Below are 19,445 nucleotides of genomic sequence, written 5' to 3' on the forward strand. Positions count from 1 at the left end.
CACCCTATGCTAGCCAAGAAAGGCTCTGGAATTCTTGTCTAGATTTAGGTTAGAAATCACGTAATTATTAATCTATAAAAATATCTCAACTGACACTGTATCAAAATGGATTAATTAGTATAGTGCTTCTATATTTAACATCTACTGTATTTAGACATTGAGATGTTTACCATCCAGAACTTTAATTAAATGACAGTCTTCTGTTAGAGCAATAAAACTTCCTTTGTTTTATCTGCTGATTAGAGAACAGAAAAGAAGTAAAATATGAAGATATGGGAGGTTTTGACATAAGACCAGCTTTATTCCACGCAACCATTCACAGAGTCTTGGGGGGGGGAGGGCTATGGGGGTGTTGGAGCCTCTTGTTCTGCACTCCAGTCAAGAGCATTCTATAAACCAATCAGGACAAAGTATATTGGTCAAAACCAGCTCGTAGGCATTATCTACCAAAGGTTCTGTGAACTTAAGCATCCTGCAGTGTTCAACACATTCTCTTGCTTCTTATGTAATGGGTAAAGTCTTTTTTGTTTTTCATTTGCTGGTTGTAGTAGGTCTATGAAGTAACTGTAGATGTAATTCAGCAGATGAGGATGTGTTGACGAGAACATATTCAATTTGCTAGTCCACTTGTTGCTGTTGATCTAGGATTTCCTACTACTAAAGCACGATTTAGAATTTTTTGGGTAACTACCTTCATTTAAATGCAGGGAGCACAAACACTGCCAGTAACTTCCAAAAGATTACAAAACTGGAGTTATACTTTGGAAAGATATATTGTGATAACATGAGAAAAACAGTTCCCATACTAATTTTGTTTACCTTCAATAGGAATGTACTGTGACATCCATTTAATAACCAAAAGGTTTCAGAGAAACTGGTGATCTTCATGAAGATTGACTAAAAAAGCTGCATAAAATATCAATAGCTAAGATATCTGGCTATACTATATTCCTAAAGAAGTTTCCCTAAAAAAGGAAAACTATGGAAAGTTATTGTAAACTTTTCAAAATAAATAATCCTGCTTATTTTAAAGAGTTGTAGCTAAGAAAAGTATTTTTAAAATTTTTTCACTGAGAACCTACAAATACCTGGGGTTGTATATAGTGAACAGGTTGGAGTGAACTACCAACAGTCACAATATAGCATATAAATAAAATGCATTATTATTATTATTATTATTTAGCACTTTTCCAAGGTTCACAGCACTACACAGAAATTCAGGAAGAACAACAGGGTATATGCAACATTTCATATATATTATCCTCATCAAACATTAAACAAAGATAAATACAAGAAACACGAAGCATTGAAATAGAATAAGAGACAATGCACCAGAGTAAAATACAAAATACAAATACTAGGAGAAAACTATGAACAAATAACATTTATGATACAAACAGAAATCATCTGGACCATGTTGGTAAACTGAAAGAAGGGTCAGAAAGTCAGGGTAAGTTAAATGCCTTCTTGAACAAATGGGTTTTAAATTGTATACAGTATAAAGGAATGATTTGATTCAGCTGATCTTATTAATTTAGGGAGGTCACTGCAAAGTCTGGCTGCAATAGAGCTGAAGGCTCAGTCACCCCATGAGCAAAGGTTAGTTTGAGAAACTAATGTACAAGAAGTGCCAATCTTAGTGTCTGCTACTGAAGCCGCCGACTGAGGTAATTTCAGCGGGCAGTCATTATATTCTATACTGAATTCAAGTACTGTTGAGGTGGTGTTGATATTTTATACTCTGTAAAATATGGAGTTGTTCCTAGCCAATAGTGACCTGGATTTTTTTTTTCTTTTTAGTCACAATGTTCTATGGGGATTAATAAAGTTTTGTGTCTATCCATCCATCTACTGTACCTGATTTCTTCAGTCAACCTGGACAGTACGGACTCTCAGGGAAAATCTTTAACATCTACCAAACTGTTGATTTTCATTTTAATACCATTTTAATACAAAATTGTGAATGAACTAGACTTTTTAATGCAACAAAACAGTCAGGCAAATTAGTTATTTTGCTGCAAAAACATCATTGGTATCACTGTAACAGGAATCTATTTGTGTGTTTTTTGACATTTGTTCTTTTTGCACCTAACCCACAGATACTTTGGTTAAACTACCAATACAATGCTTACATTAACAAGTCTGTGTCAGGCTGGCAGTAGTGTTACACTTGCTAGATGGCTAGTGTCAAAAGGTCTTTTAGATGTATATTTTTGTTTGTGAATAAGGTCTTTAAAGAAATCTGGTCATATTTTTGCTTTTTCCAAATCTTTATCATTATATTTCTCTTCAGCTTTTAGACACTGATAATATCTTTAACAAAAATGTTAAATCCACATCAGAACAAAAAATGCAGGTTGTAATCATTTTCTTTTCAGACAGTGAATGTGACTATGACTTTAAAAACCGCACACAGGGGATGAGATCACCATGAGAATAGCATCTAATAATGTGCATAATTTTTGGCATAATTAGCATTTCTGTATTCTTGGAAATTTCCCAGCTATTTTAGTCAGAATTAATGGTCTATCCTTCCTTTTTTTTTATTATAAACATTTTTCACTCTTTGCTGTGTGATGGAACATGTTCTGGCAACAATGAGGGCAAGTCAGAAGACAAGTCTTGGCATAATTCATTTTAGGAATTGTCAAAATTCTTTCATACTTTTCCAGTTTAGGGGCACCACCCAAACATAACAAAATGTATTTAGATTAAAGATTGTGGTAAATTGAGCACTCTTGGAAAAGTACTTTTAACTCTTTGTAGGTTTGAGAATGTAACAATATATGTTATACAAAAGTATTGCACTCTGGGATAAAGACAATTATTTTTTTTATAACTAAACGTTTGGGTCAGTTGTATTTATAACAACAGAGTGAAAAAATGAATGTAACTGAATCCAGAAAATGCCTCACATGGTACGACAGAGTTCAATAGCATCTAGCAAGAACCTTTAAAAAAAAAATCAGTTTCATGGAACATAAAAACATGAAACGAAACATTAAATAGATACTCTAATAATAAACAACGCTCTACAACATGGGATATGATCAAATAAAATCAAGGTGAAAAAAAAAAAATCTGATCAATGACACAAAAATATTAAAGATCTAAAACCTACTGTCACACATAATTCTGTCAATGTATTGCAGGGTTTGTGGTGAGGGTAAAAAGGAGTGGTGACAAAGTAAGGACAGCATGATTAATAAAGCCACTATTCAATTTCTAGTAATAAGAAATGATATCAACTAAACACAGCCACCAATCTCGTCTACACGTTATAAAAGAATGCCATTACCGCATGACAATGTTCATTGGATGGACCATCTTCAAGGAGGAAACACAGCTACCAGAACCAGTAATAGTGCTATTACGTCAACATAATTTTACCTGAACAACACCTTTACCTTGTGGCAGTTAAACAGGGTTAAATAGTTGTCTCCTACTCTTTAAAATCAAGTCTCCTACTGTTCTTACACTGATGCAATTGGCAGGACTTCTTGAGAGAATGGCAAACCAGGTGAAAAGTCTCAAGCAGTATTGGACACCATTTAACAACTCAGCAACAAGGTACACCATATCCAATTAAATATTTTGCAGAACACTGGGCCTTACCCAGATACTTGTTCCACTAAAACATGAAGACGACATGATGCATGAACCACTATGCACCAATGCTGGGTGCTCCATGAGCAAGGAAAAATTTTAGCCCTGTTTTTTAACAGTTGAAATTTACATCACAGTATTCCCTTAGAGCAGATGGTATGCTACGGACTAGTAAAGAAAGAAACCTTGTCACAATACCATCTTCCAGTTGGTTTGCAAAAGACCACACTACAGTAGATAGGTGTGGATGCAAGTTTTTGAAGTTGTGGGGTAAATGGCTAAATGGCTGAAGCTATAATTCTAGTGATGGTGTAGTAGAGGTTAGGGCAGCAGACTATGTGGTTCATGCTTTGTCCAGCAGAAACCTTGACAGATGGTTAACTTTAAGAGAGCAGACCATAAAAAACAAAGACTATGATACTCTCACAAGAAGCCACACCAGAAAACATGTATCACTACCGCCTCTCCACTGTAATAAGTGTGGGTCAAATCTAGCCACACCATTTGACACTGCCCTCAACTGGACGAGTCGATAGGGCAAAGGAGGAAGGTGTATCGTTGCATGACTTTGCCTGAATCTCTTTCTCCTTTTGTGACTCGATATTGTTAAACAGGCACATGGTGATAGCTTTAGTGGATCTGGGCAGCAATTTAATTATTATTGCTGCCAATATTTTTTTCCCGCAAGAATATATAAACAAACAGGAGAATTCACCTGCTTTCATGAGGAGAATTTGGTCCTACTTGGTAGACAGATTGTACTTCTTGCCCCGACTCTCATAAATGTCAAATCCATTGTCACCAAAGAGCCTCCTATTGCTTCTTTCCATAAAAAAACTTTTCTTTCCAGTGCAAAGGGCTAGATGTAGCTGGCCTAATAGAACCCTCTGTTCGTAGACATACATACATACATATTGGTACAAGTTGATTATGTGACTCAATACCCAAAGCCATTCCCTTACAGGTTGGTAATTCTGAAACTATTACCTGGGAGTTAGCTGGGTGTTGAAAGGTTGGCTTCCCTAAGGAGATCTTCACAGATCAGGGGATACCTTTCACTTCTAAGACATTCAAACAAACTGCTACACTCTTACATGCAAGTCCCCTTAAAATATCCTCAAAATTATCCTCAAAAAGAATGCTTAGCAGAGATGTTCAACCAAACAAAGCAGATGTCACGAGAGGCAGAAAAAATAGGTGGTATGGATTAGGATCAACTGCATCCCCCTGTCTTGTCTGCATATGGGGAAATGATTCAAGCATTTACTGTGTCCTCCCCCTTTGAATTGCTGTACAGGAAACAACAAGGAGGTATCCTTAACTTAGTCAAGAAAGGCTAGGAGGGGCAGACAAACACAAAAAAACATTTTGGAATATGTTCAGAAGCTGCATGTGCAGCATGAGTACATGGAGGAAGTGCAAAAATCACAGGCCCAGTTATACAACTGCCAAAATGTTCTTAAGTTTCAGCTTGGGGAACAAGTCATGGTGCACATTGCCACTTGCCCCTATAAACTGGTGACACACTGTCAAGGCCTTTATGAGATTAAAGAACTACTGGATTAAGTGATGAGGCAGCAAAACCAGAGACTGGCTGAGGGATGTGCCAAGGGAATTTACTAAAAACCTGGAAGAAGATGGACTAGTCTGTGCCTCTCCTGAATCCTCTAGAGTTGTGGTGACTAAGTGTTCACAAAAGAAATTATGGACTGCAGTTAGGGCTTCTTCTAGTCCAGTGGCTGATATCATTTATGATATCCTAGAACTGACTCACCTGCATTTGCATGATACTATGCCTGACACCAGGGTTTTAACGCAAGCATGACCTTACTGACTGCCTGAAGCAAAATGAGCAGAAGTTAAAATGGAGATGGAAAACATGTCAACCTTGCAGGTTGTCCAGGAAAGTGTTCTAGCTCTTGGTCTAACCCTGTAATTCGGGTGCCAAAATCAGATGGCATTTTTACAACAACTTCAGGGGGCTCAACCGACTCTCTCGCTTTGATGTCTAAGCCATGCCCAGGGTTGAGATCGTTTCATCAAGAAGTTTGGTAATGATTGTCTCTTAACTATGACATATCTGACTAAGGGATATTTGGTAGACTCTTTTGGCCCCTGGTGCAAAGAAAAAAAAAACATTTTACACTGGCAATACCATGTGCTTCCTGTAGACTGCATGGTGCTCAGCAACCTTGCAGTGTCTGGTGAACAGACTGCTTTAGCCTCATTAACAAAATTTCTATTCCTTTTCCAGTATGGAAAAACCAGTGACAAATGTTGAGTAATAACCCCAACGCCACCCAATCACTATAAAAAGATGGTGCTTACTGGATGACAGCATTTAATTGGATGTACAACCTCCAAGGAAAAAACATGACTGATAGTAATGCCTCTGTTACCTAACTACAGTTCTGCCTGAACAACACCTCCACCTAGAGGTAATCTAACAGGGTTACCCTTTGGGTCCTAAACTCTTCATTTACAGTTTTCCTTTGTTCTTACAATACATTTTACTGAATTAGAAATGTTTCTATTCGTGATACCTGTGTTTTAAACATCTCTTCAATGTCTGAGCTCAACGTACTCCATTTGTCTGCTTCCTGAAGTGCTTCTGCAGCCACTTGCATCCTGGATTTCACTCGATCAATTTCAACAAGGACCTGGAAGAAGTAATGTAATCCATATAAGACAGTCTCAAGACTGTATATTGAGGTAGCAAATTGCATAATGTTCTATGTTTTTTGACTATACTCTCTATAGTAACTGCAACATTCAAATAAGCTGGGCTAAACATTTAAATAAAGTCTTACAAATTCATCCAAAGTCAATTCTGCAAATAAAAATATTAGGATTAGGGATTTTTTTGCAGGCATACTGTAATACCAGCACTTTCTTATTTGACACAGACCTCAAACTTTATGACCACTGCATCCATTTCAAATTGGGGAAAAAAAAACATGCTTTTCTTAACCAATTGCTGTAACATAGGAATGCTTTGAAGGAGTGCACTTAAACTGTATCTGCATTATAAACAACTTGCACAGGTTTCCTAATTACTATTTGTTTCATTTGTACAAATACAATAAATGTTACAATTAACAAATGCATTTTTGAAGTCAAATCATAAGAAATTTAAAAATTCCATTGTTTTTTTTGTGTTAACACAATCTGTTCTTCGTTGGAACTAAAAGATTCATCTTCAATTTCAGGCTTTAGCACAATACAGATTTACCACATTAATGCATTTTCCGCTGTTCTTGGTTTCTAAGAATCATATGTAAATTAAAACAATGCTTTAAATGATTTTTCATTAGCTTACTTCTGACTTAACACTCTTACACACTGATATCTTACATAAAATCATCTGTGTCAGGCACTTATCTCAACCCAAATTTAGCACACCACAACATACATAGTTTTCTGCCTTAAACAAGATTTTTCACATGATAGTATACTTGTACTACCTGTATCACTGACCTCATTAAGCACCTAATGTATGTCATCATCTTCTAAAACAATACAATAATGGGGTCAGAAACCTATAATGGCTGCAGGAACCAGCCTTGGACAGTACACTGTTCCATTGTAGGACCTACTCACAACTACTCTCATAGAGACCAATAAACATAACCTGCAAGTCTCTAGAGATATGAGAGGAAAACTGAGGTACCAGGAGAAGAAACCACACAGATACAGAAAGAATGTGTACATTGACAAGGTACGGGGTTTAATATGATATGAAGTGGTCGTCCAATAATATGATCATTTTATTAATTATTTATTTGCTTTCAAAAACACCTTAAGAAGATACCTACTTTCCTACATACAAAATAATATTTGATTAACATGTCAAGAAAATAAAAGGCAGCATTAGCTTGGAAGCAAAGGCAATGTGCCCATCTTGAAGATAATTTCTTACCTGCATAGACTGCACAGTATCCTGTTCGAATTTCTTTATATCCTCTTTAACAAGAATCATTTGCTCTTTGAGAAAAGATGCTTCTTGCTTTAAAGCCTCCACATCCCGAAGCACTCGTGGCATGTTCTGAAGTGCTTGGTGGCTACTTTCTATTTATTTAGAAAAAAAAACAAATTATAAATCAATATTATCTGAAGTTCCCTGTTTTACTACACGATGCTTCAGCAATAGCTGGAACAAAAATTCACAAGAGTATGCATACAGTTTTCATCTCCAGTTAATTCTTAAAATGTTTTCTACATAAAGAGAATGCTGAAAATGATACAATTCTGTGTAGCAATATATTATGTAAAGCTTATGCACAGCAAACTCTAAACAGACAGGTTAAGAGGGTTATTACCTTCAATGGCATTATTAACTTCTTGAATGAAAAGTTGTAATTTCATCACAAGAGTAGCAGCATGGCTATCTACTTTCCCAGGGGCATCCTTCTGGACTGTTTTAAAGGCTCCATTCACCCAATCCTTTACATCAAAGTCATCATTCAAAAACTTGGAAAAATCCATTTTTTAATGGATATGGATGCCCTTACTGCTTTTACGTTGGCATTCCTTCGCCTAAGTAGCTGTAAAGAACGACACATATTACAAAGAAACATGATTAGTTTTTAATTAGAAGGTACATTAAACAAGACACTAGATAACCAAGACAAATGTTCTTCAAGTGACAGATGGCATAATTACAGGCTGTTTTACCTCAATATAGGCCACAGATCATTGTTATTCTGTAGATAATGGATGCTTAATCCATTATCAGTAATAATGAATATAAATTACTGTAATGGAAAGTGAAAAAGTGCCCCAGAAAAAAATCCAGTTTAGAAAATTGTCTAAAACTGCCATTAGAAGATAGATGGCAGACAGTGTTGAGATCAAAGTCTGTAAGTCAGTGGAGAACCCTGTGGTGATGAAGAATATAGTGAAGGTCACAGCACAGTCTCTACAGGTGGTGTTCACAGCATTATAGAAAAGACTTTTTTGTTACGTTGTACACAGTACTGTGTTCCTTGTTGTGTAACAATAATTTTTGGATAACATAGCATTCTAGATAGATAGATAGACAGATAGATAGATATTCAGGAAAATCAGGAAACTAGATAAAGGTAAACTGAACAACAGGACAAAAATGTAATAAATAAAATGTACTAAATAATGACTAAGACATCAGATGACAAGATTAGACAGTTGTTATATACTGTGAGATGTGGCCAGCCATTTACCCCGGCCAATACCCCCCAGGCCACTAGATGGAGCCCTCCCTGTAGCATGGAAGTGCCCTGAAGACCAGCAGGGAATTATGGACAATGGAGTTTTTATTCCCAACCCTGCTGGACACCGTGGAGCCTACCAGGGTATGCTGCAGGGAGGCCCAAGGACTTGTATATGCCCTTTAACCCGGAAGTGCGTCACGATCATATGACCAGAGGGAACAACGTGCTTCCGGGTTGAAGAAAAGGACTTTTAATCTGACCCGGAAGTGATAAGGACTCATGGACTGCTGGGCTGGAGCCACTTCCGGGTCAGGGAATATAAAAGGACTGTGGGAAAGCCCAGACGCTGAGCTGAGCTGGGTGGAAGGGTGGCAACGCGTCTGGGAGGGAAGGATTAGTGTATTGATTATAGAGTATTGTATGTGTAGTGTGGAGTGGAGGGTGCTTTGTGCACACTATTATTATAAAATAAATAATAATTGGAATTTTACCCACTGTTTGGAGTGGTACCTGAGGGTTCAAGGGAGCTCTAGCGCCCCCTACTGCTACAATACACAGAAATTTCAAGAATGTATCAAAATGGAAATTTATTTTAAATAGATCATTTGAGTGTAAACCAATGAACCAACCGGAGTAAATGTATGTATTGATTGACACCGTTATGTAAATTCAGCAACTTCTAAAACAGACCCATACCTTTAATATTTGACCATTCTGACCATGCTGTAGAAGAATGCTCCCTGTTCAAGCATTAGTTGAAGAGTAATAAATGACACGATGATGAACAGCTTTTCTTCTGCCTGATTACTGACTCAAAATGTTTTTTTTTTATCAGACTTGTCTTGTTATAGGATAAGTAAATTTCTTTCTTTAATTAAAATGTTCCTTTCTACCACATGTTATACATCATTAATAATTTGTGTGCTTAATAGAGCCACACAGTGGGCCTTCACGAAGCATGATGGTCCTTCCTTCTAACAGAGTTGGTGATTGGGTACGGGGTTTAGTTGGGGGAGTCAGGGTACTCGCATCTGGAGATGTGATTCTGCATTGCCCAGATGTAGATGCAGCACATCAAAAGAAAGGTTGGCTAGAGCCACTGTCACATCACTGACTAATTGGACCATATGCCGTTATGTTTTTGAAGGAGGACTATGTTTCCTTTGCACAATTGCTAATCACTCGTCAAAGCCAAATACATCTGTTGCGGTGCCTCAAACTCCCCGATTTAGTATAATAATTGTGTTCTATCACCTTTAGTAATGAAAGCAGATTATGCTTCTGAATGAGTGATGGTTGTATATGTGTCCAGCTGAGATCTGGTGATTGATTTCACCCAACCTGTATACACATGTGAAACAAGGAGCCTACACTGGGTAGCATGGTGTGAGATATTATCATTTACAGTGCTTGTTTTGATCTGCTGTTTGTAGAGGGGACATTGACCAGCGCTACATCATCCAGCCAGTCCTGCACGAAAGAAGTGATGTGTTCTTCTATCAAGACTGCTCCCATCTATATTCTGCCTATACAACTCATTGTGATCTAAAGCCAGTTTGCCAACTCAGAGGCTGCACAATTACTGCGCCCCTTCCCAACTGAGCACATATGGAACTGGATTGGACGGCATGTTTCCTATGATCCGCCTTCAATGATGAGCCTTGACCTGGTGAAACAGGTAGGGAATGACAATCCACATTTGTCACAAGGTAGTTTGCATGTCAAAGTAAAAGCTAATATAGCAGTACAGGAAGGTTACAGCCAATATTAATGTGAGTATTCTGTAACATGTGCCTCTGAATGTACTCCAGGTAATGAGCACTCTAGGTACTACGTGAGAACCACAAACACGGAATGAATTACCAAGTAGTATGGAGGAGAGTAGTTTAGGGATACTCAAATATCAACTTGGTTATTTTGGAGGAATTAAGTAGATAGTTGGTGAGCCTTGTTGGGCTGAATAGCCTGTTCTCATCAAAATTTTACCAATGTTCTCATATTCTAATGAATAAACAGTGATGTATCACCTTCTGTGTGTGGTAATGTTCTAAACACACTTAAATGACAAAAATACCAGAAACTCATTCCAAGGTGTGACACCTACAGGATGCTTTTTTTTTCCATTTTCCACTATTGTATTACACACACAACAATGCAGAATGCACAAAAGATTTTTGTTTCTGCACTAAATCTGCACATGGACAAAACTGGGTATTTATGCATTGGTAAGGCTATATGTGTGTTCACGGTTTATACAAATTTGAAACACGTCCAAAGTAAAGAAAATATGCAACATTTATAACTATGAATCTCTAACTCCTGTGGAAAAATATATTAAATTGTTAGTATAACTTCAAAAATGTCACTTCTGGGGTCAGAATATGGTCTTGATAGACAGGGTAAGGAAGGTGCTCTGGGCAGTGCTAAAGAGAAAAACGTCCATGCAAACTGTTGGAGGAAGAAGGGGACACAGGAAGATGGAAAATGAAGGAAAGTTAAAAGGGACTGATATGACTATACATAGTCTTTCTGAGGGGTTGACCAACAGATAAAAGGAAAGAGACAAGTTGTGTGGTGAACAGAGAAAAGCTAAAAGGTTGAGAAAACTGGAGGGGAAGGCAAACAATTAATGGATGAAGAGAGGATGATAAAGTGGGTGAAAGTCAATTTATATCCAATATACAGTAACTCAGTTTTATTGCTATTAATTATGAGAAAGTTGTCTGTCATCCATGTATTAATGTCAAAGACAATGGAAATACTAATCCATATTGTCTAGGTCTGCTAGTTTATAAAATAAATCACAGCTGCTGACATCAGCCTCCAAATAAGGCCAACAAGGATGGGAAAGTACAGCAGAGTAGCTAAGCTCTGCTGCCATCAGCAATTATAATTGACAGGCAAGTAGAAGCACGCAGCTATGAACTTCTAAAAGATAGCTGTTAAAAAATTTTGTACTGTAGGATTCACACATTTTAGGTCAGGTTGGGGAGCATGCACTGGTACAGTGTATTGCTACACTCACCACACAACGAAACAGCTCGGGATCCTGGTTGGCAACCCCCCAGGCAGACACACAGTCCAGTCCCACCCTCTGGAAATGGCCATCTATCTGCCAAAGCCTGGTGTTACATGGCTTCCCCTTGGCCTGGTCCAACTGCTTGGATTCTCAACAATAAGGATCCTGCGAGCCAGATCACCCTCGGGGAGTCACGCCACATGGCCGTAGTGCCGTAACTGACGATTCCTCACAATGCAGGCAATGTGCCTCACTTGAGGCTCCGTGAGCAATCGCTCACTTGACACAAAGTCAAACTAGTGGTATCCAAGGATTCTCCAAACAGACACAGTACCAAAGGAGTCCAATCTTCATCTCAGGTCACTAGATAGTATTCATGTCTCACAACCATATAGCAAGACAGGAAACACCAGGACTCTAAATACTTGGACCTTCACCCTTTTACACATATACTGGGAGCACCACACACCCCTTTCCAATCACCTCATGACGCCCAATGCTCTTCTAATTCATCTACTGACTTCATAGGAAGAGTCACCAGAGACATGACTGCGTTGATCTTACCGCGGCAGTGACATTCGACACTCTCTCCACAGACCAACACACTGCTGATGGCTGTGCCTAATAGGTCATTAAAGGCCTGGATCTTGGTTTTTATCCAGGACACTCGCAAGCCCAGACACTCAAGACTCCTTGCTCAGTCTCTCGAGCGCCCCGATCAGAACCTCCATCGACTTTGCAAAGATCTCAGCATCATCAGCAAAGTCAGGATCAATGAATTTTTCTTCATTAACAGATGCCCCACAGCCACTGGACCCCATGACCCTGCCTAACACCCAGTCCATGCAAGCACTGAACAGAATAGGAGCAAGAACACACCCCCGATGAACCCCAGAATCAACTGGGAAAAACACAGAGGTTCTGCCTCCACTCTGCACACAACTCACAGTACCTGTGTACAGGTCAGCCATGATATTGAGCAACTTTGAGGGGATCCCATGATGTCTCAGGATGTCCTACAAGGCAGCTCGATCAACTGAGTCGAACACTTTATGAAAATCGACAAAGGCTGCAAAGAAACTGCCGATATTCGTGTTTGCACTCCATGAGAACTCCCAGTGCCAGGATGCAGGCGATGGTAGACTTCTTAGGAATAAAACCAGACTGCTTCAGTCGCTGGTAGGTGAGCAACTGATCACAGATTCTATTGAGGATGACCCTAGCAAGGACCTTACCCGGCACAGAGAGCAGGGTTATCCCCCTGTAGTTGCCACAATCCAGGCGATCACCCTTCCCTTTCGAAATAGGTATGACAAGTCCCATTTTCCAGTCAGTTGGGATAATGCCAGTCTCCGAAATAGAAATAAAGATTGCTTGCAATGCCATGAGGACAACCTTACCACCACCCTGGAGAATTTATACTACAGGATTCTGAGAAATTAATTCATGCATTTATTTCTAGTAGGATTGACTACTGCAATGCTTTGTTCACTGGATGTTCAAACTGTTCTTTATACAGCCTCCAGTTAATCCGAAATGCTGCTGCAATAATTATTACAAGTACAAGAAAATATGAACACATAACTCCAGTTCTTAAATCCTTACACTGGCTCCCGGTTAAGTTTAGGGCAGATTTGAAAATCCTCCTTTTAATATATAAAGCATTAAATGGCCAAGGTTCGGCTTACTTGTCTGAACTTATCATGGCTTACAAACCACAGCGCACATTAAGATCTCAAGATGCCGGTCTGCTTACGATTCCAAGGATTAATAAAATAACAGTGGGAGGTCGAGCTTTTAGTTACAGGGCCCCTAAACTGTGGAATGGTCTGTCTGCTACTATAAGAGATGACCCTTCGGTCTCAGCTTTTAAATCCCAGCTGAAGACTCACTACTTCGGTTTAGCACACCCTGACGAGAGCTGCTGATTAACTGTACAGACTGCATCTCTGTTGTTAGTCATTAGCACTAAAACATAACTAACATGATCGTTATAATTTGTTACTAACCCTCACCTGTTCGGTTTCTCTTCTCGGTACTCCAAATGTGGCACTTGGTGCCACGGCCCACCTGCCAAGTTGTTTTGCCTGCCTAAGGTAAAGTCATCCCTGATGGAGGATCGCAGGAATCGTGGGTTAGAGGAGTCCTTTCATCGGATTGGCTGGGCAGCACTGTTTCAGCTGTGGAATGGCCAAATGGGGGAGGCAGCTTGATGGCTGAGGTCTCCAGTACTCTAAACAAATCCAAATCATATTATGTGATTTCATCTACTGTTAAATTCTGCTCTGTATTTGTAAAATTTTTATTTTTATGCTGTATTGAGGATTTTTTTTGTTTTGTGTATTGTATTGTATTGACCCCCTTCTTTTTGACACACACTGCACGCCCAGCCTACCTGGAAAGGGGTCTCTTTTTGAACTGCCTTTCCCAATGTTTCTTCCATTTTTTCCCTACAAAGTTTTTTTTTGGGAGTTTTTCCTTGTCTTCTTAGAGAGTCAAGGCTGGTTGGGGGGGGGGGCTGTCAAGAGGAAGGGCCTGTTAAAAGACCATTGCGGCACTTCTTGTGTGATTTTGGGCTATACAAAAATAAATTGTATACTAACAAATTAATATGTATATGCCATAATGGTACATTTCTGTTTACAAATAGTATAACATGGTGTGTTAGATATCTTAGTAAAATAGTTTGGTTCCACCTACTAACTTCTGATTTTGTGCATTTCCCAATTAAATCATGCTCTTTACAAAGGTATAATTTTTTTTTTATGACAGACTGTCATGCATGGGAAAAACAGTTGAAACTGAGGTGTTAAATAATTTTTCTATTTGTAACACCTCATAAATCAGAAATCATGTGCTTGTTCAGACAAGTATCTAATTGCTAAATAAGATGAGTGACACGTTTTTATAAAAATATGAAAGATCTGATGTGGTTTTGTGTAGAGATACAAAGGACCAAAGTTACACTAATGCATAAAATACATTTTTTATACAATTTTCAGTTCCCTGACAGTGGACACTCTGCATAATGTTAGAAATGCATTCTGCTGATGGATTCGGCATGCAAGGTCTTCACAAAAGAAAACTGTCATGAAGAAAAAAAATACAGGAGGCATTTCTCCATGCAAAATGTTGAAGTAGATAATCTCTCAGTCTGATGAGATACTGACACTAACCCAAACAGTGAAGATGACAAAAATCAGCAGGCTTATATCCATGCATGTGCACGACGTTAATAACTGACGGATATTGCAGGCTACCTAATGGCAATTCTCCTTAAAATATAACATGCAAGCCAGGAAATGAAAACCTGAACATGTACTGAAATAGACAGGAACACGATTAAATACATGTTGGACGTTACGGGTGCAAAAATGCTATCATAACAAACACGAAATTGGTTTAACCAAACCATGTAACATAAAATATATAATATATAATCCCAAAACGTCACCGTTCCGCACGCAAAACAAGCAAATCACGTGACAAACGTCACGTTAATACGATAAAATAAGTTAATTTCTCAGTGTAGATTATATTATAAACATCACCAGCTTCTGACGATAAAACTGAAACATTGAAGCTTAATAATACACAGACAAGTTAATAGACCTGGAAATTCTTAAGGCAGTGCAACTTCAAACTTCAAAGTATGTTCAACTACATAAAGCAAACGTTAAAATAAAAAATTGAGCAAAGAAACAAAGGTCTCCTTCATCGACCGATACAAATTAAAACTTCAACAAATTTCACATTTCACATACCACATCCAAAGACTGACAACCACTTCCTGGATTTTGAGTGTGTATGTAAATACAGTTGTACGGAAACATCATATCACGGTAATTGGTTCCCACTTAAACAAATTTATAGAGCAAAGAAAAGTAAACGTACCATCCGTGGAATATACTTACCACAAGAAAGTGTAGTTAAGATACAATTTATATGATAAATAGATCCATATTTGACATGACTTGAATAATTAACAGTTCTCTACTATATAAGGCTACGTGGCTCGGTGCTATGGTGATTATGGACCGGCAAGAAGCAAGACGTTTGTTGATAACAAATGCATACGGAACTCGAGATTATGTCACAGAACGGTGTTTTAGGATTGAAACATTCCTGCTTTTTGCGTCCTCCTTTGAGTAATCGGGTATATAGCAATCCTGCTCACAGCAAGACAATTTAGGATCGCGAAATCGGGATAAATGGAGAAGAAGCGCAATATAAAACATGCAAACTCCACTCACAGTACTTGAGTTGGAATTCGAACCTAGAAATCGCGCTAATTGCTTCAAAACGCCAAGATCACGGGCATTAAATAGCAAAGGGAGTCTTCATCAGCAGTATGCAGGATGGTCACTTTTACGGTATAATATTCTTAAAGCAGAATAATTCACCTCGGGGTTTTTGTGGGGCAGCATTTTATGTACAGTATGGGTACATTAGGGTACAATTTAAAAAGCAACAGTATCCCCTCCATCTTCTTCCAACGACGCTTACATTTCCTCAAGTTCCAAATGTATAAGCTACAGTTTGTCAATTAAAACACAATGCCGAAGTTTAACTCTTAATCTTTATTGTGCAGGACAGGCCCGGTCTTAGGTTTTAATGGGGCCCTAGGCGAAATGGGTGTCCAGGGGCCCCCTGAAGGGGGCAGAGCACCCCCTGGAAGCTCTGTGAAATGCGTGAAAATTAGACCAAGGAGTCGATCCGGGGCCCTATGTGGTCGCCTACTTCGCCTATGCCTAAGGCCGGGCCTGTGCAGGATATCCGTCAGTGCTTTTGTCAGATTGTTGTCACCCAGTCGGAAAAAAACACAGAGCAGGGCTGCATCTGCAAAATGAAAATGAAAGGTAGAAATTATTTAATTTAAAATTGGCTTTAGACTGAAATTAACATTTTTTTTAACCTTGGTGCTTCTTTCTTAGCAAGACTTCATGCTCAGCTGCGGTTTGTATGAGTTTTCTCTGAGTATTCTGAGTTTCCTTCCATGTCCAGAGGAGGTGCTTGTTGGACTGTTCAGCAGTTCTGAATTGGCCCAATGTAGGTGTGTGGATGGACTGGCACCTCATCTGGCCCATCTTGGCCCCACATTTGATTAAGCAGGTTTGAGTAGGTCCTTTTCCTTTTTTTTCTTTGAAAATTAGAACAATACAATGGCATTCTATTCAATAAAACATATAATAATAACAGATATAATTATTTATTATGAAAATCAATACAAAGGAAAAATGGAAATACTGAGAATAAGGGGGGAAAAAAGCCCTCTATCTTTTTTTAAAAAAAAAAAAAATGATAATACAGCTAATAACATAAGAATGTCAATCACAGGCCCAACTGCTTATTATTCTAAAAATATATTAATGAATTCTTGTTTAAAAAAAAAAAAAAAAAGTTTTGTGCATATCCTCTAAGACAGGTATTGAATTTTTTTTCTAATTTCAGGTAATATAGAAGAGGGGTTTTCAATTCCTGTCCTGGAGGTCCGCAGTGGCTGCAAATTTTCATTCCAACCAGTTTTGTGGTAATGAGTATTTAATGATATAGCTTGTTTGAGCATTCATTCTTCCAAGACACATCTTTATCACATTGTCGATTTTTTGTTTTTTGAGAACATTATCCACATGTTTTGTGGCCCAGAACAGATTTGTATCTCTTGGTCCTTCCCCTCTTTCTCATTTATTTCAAAACATTGTATTAACACGGATACTTAATGAAGAATGTACACAGGTTTAAATGGAAGCACAATAGCTAGCAAACTGCTGCTTCCTTTTTTATCATGTGTACCTCATTGTTAACTGATGGCTGGTGAAGAAAAAATAGAAACCTTAATGCCACTGTTTAAAATTAAAGTAGGCAATTAAGGGTTCTGAATCATAAGAAAAGACTTAACTAAAACCACAGTATGTCCAAAAAAAAAACCCACATTCCTTTAGTAGTAAATAAATGGGTTCTAATTAGAAAGGTGTTTAAAGTAAAAACATGTACAGTAGCAGCTGCGAACTTCCAGGACCGAGGGACCCTGATGTAAAATGTCACTTACCCACTCAGTTATAGAGGGTGGATTGGAATTCATCTAGTTAAACAAGATAAGTTACTGTGCTTGTAGTGTGATATAGGCTATTACAATCATTTTATCCTTGTGAGCTTTAATTCTATCCAGGAGTACTCCAAATATCACCGTTAATGGATTAGGAGTGATTGTTAGGGCCATCTTAACAAATGGGCACAATGGGCACTGGCCGGGTGCCCCAGGAGCATAGGAACCCACGATGTTTCTGATGCCTATGTATGTTTCTAATTTGCTATCAAAACGGGTCCCAGCACACTACGTTGCTTGGGGGCCTATGATGCTGTTAAGAAGGCCCTGGTTGTTTGTAACACCAAGGCTGTCTGAGAAGTATGTAAAGACTTTGGTCCAAAATGATGTTAATATAGTGCATTCCCAAAACAGGGTTAAGTTTTGGCCTGGGTATATTTTGGACAATTTTAAACAAGATAAAAGTGATAAATGAAAGACCTTTAGTTGAATTATGAAATGCTTGGTGTCTATAGAGGCATGGTATATTGTACACGGGGATCAGTTCCACTCATTTCCTGAAATGCAACTTGAAAGGCCCTTCACCCATTATTCCTTAGGATCTTTGAAGGATAGATTCTTTAAAATATTTTTATAGTGTATACTGGTGAAATTCCACTTTAGCGGGGAGAATTAACACTGTCAAAACATCCTCCCTAAGCTGCTCTATCTATTCTGGAATATCCCTATACACATTAATAAAACCATTTTTTTTTAAAAATTAACATCATTTATCTGGAATTTGAAACAGCATCCAAAAGACAACTCTACAAAGATCTAAAACAGAAGGTGGCATGGCACTACCTAATTTTCAGTTTTACTATAGGGCCATAAATATACACACAATAAAATCTTGGAATTTGGCAGAAATTCAGGAATTCACACCGGCCAGCCTTGTTTCCAATATAAAAACAAACCCCATTCTAAACTTTCCTTGTATTCCCGGCTTTGTGCTGTTTTCAATACTAACTAAATCTACAGTTTACCAGTAATCCAGTCGTCCACCAATTTGTTAAGATATGGAGCCAATGCAGAAGGCATTTCAAGGTAGAGAAACTCTTATCTGTTGCTCCTATACATGATAGTCACCTTTTACAACCTTCTCACTCCTACTTAGCGTTTAACTTTTGGAAAATACTAGGGATTGAGATACTTAGAGATTTTATGTAGATGACAAGTTTGCATCATATGAGCAATTACACTCCAGATTTAACTTTCCAACTACATATACATACCTTGTAATGTGTTGTTATCAACTGCTGTTTATTCTGATAGAGCAAGCACAACAAAGGTTTTCCTGGACATGTCCATATTTGTTTTATGAATGTTTTACTGGAATGTGGTCAACCTGGGTGTGACATCATTCCCAGCTCCGACTTCCAAGAAAAATGGAATGCAGCAAAATTCCTATGCCTTTGTAAAACAGTAGAATTTTATATGAGGTCTATTCATATTAAGTGTTCAGATAGTTAGACATTCATATATAGCTAAAATATCAGTGAAAGTCCCACTTCCATCATAGAATAAAATGCCAGGGTCACTCTGT

At 38.2% G+C, this 19,445-nt stretch overlaps 1 protein-coding gene across 1 annotated transcript in view; it reads right to left on the reverse strand.

The window, feature by feature from the left end:
• cog7 (component of oligomeric golgi complex 7) overlaps positions 1-15,642 on the reverse strand; it is a 48,981-nt gene extending 33,339 nt beyond the window's left edge. The window contains exons 1-4 of the mRNA XM_028814457.2: positions 15,579-15,642; positions 7,926-8,150; positions 7,526-7,674; positions 6,150-6,266 (exon numbers count right to left, since the gene is read on the reverse strand). Of these exons, the coding sequence (XP_028670290.1) occupies positions 6,150-6,266; positions 7,526-7,674; positions 7,926-8,091 (432 nt within the window). The 5' untranslated portion in view covers positions 8,092-8,150; positions 15,579-15,642. The remainder of the gene's footprint in view (positions 1-6,149; positions 6,267-7,525; positions 7,675-7,925; positions 8,151-15,578) is intronic.
• Between the last annotated feature and the right edge of the window lie 3,803 nt (positions 15,643-19,445).

The sequence above is a fragment of the Erpetoichthys calabaricus genome, chromosome 11, assembly GCF_900747795.2.
Source record: "Erpetoichthys calabaricus chromosome 11, fErpCal1.3, whole genome shotgun sequence".
Classification (NCBI taxonomy): Eukaryota; Metazoa; Chordata; class Cladistia; order Polypteriformes; family Polypteridae; genus Erpetoichthys; species Erpetoichthys calabaricus.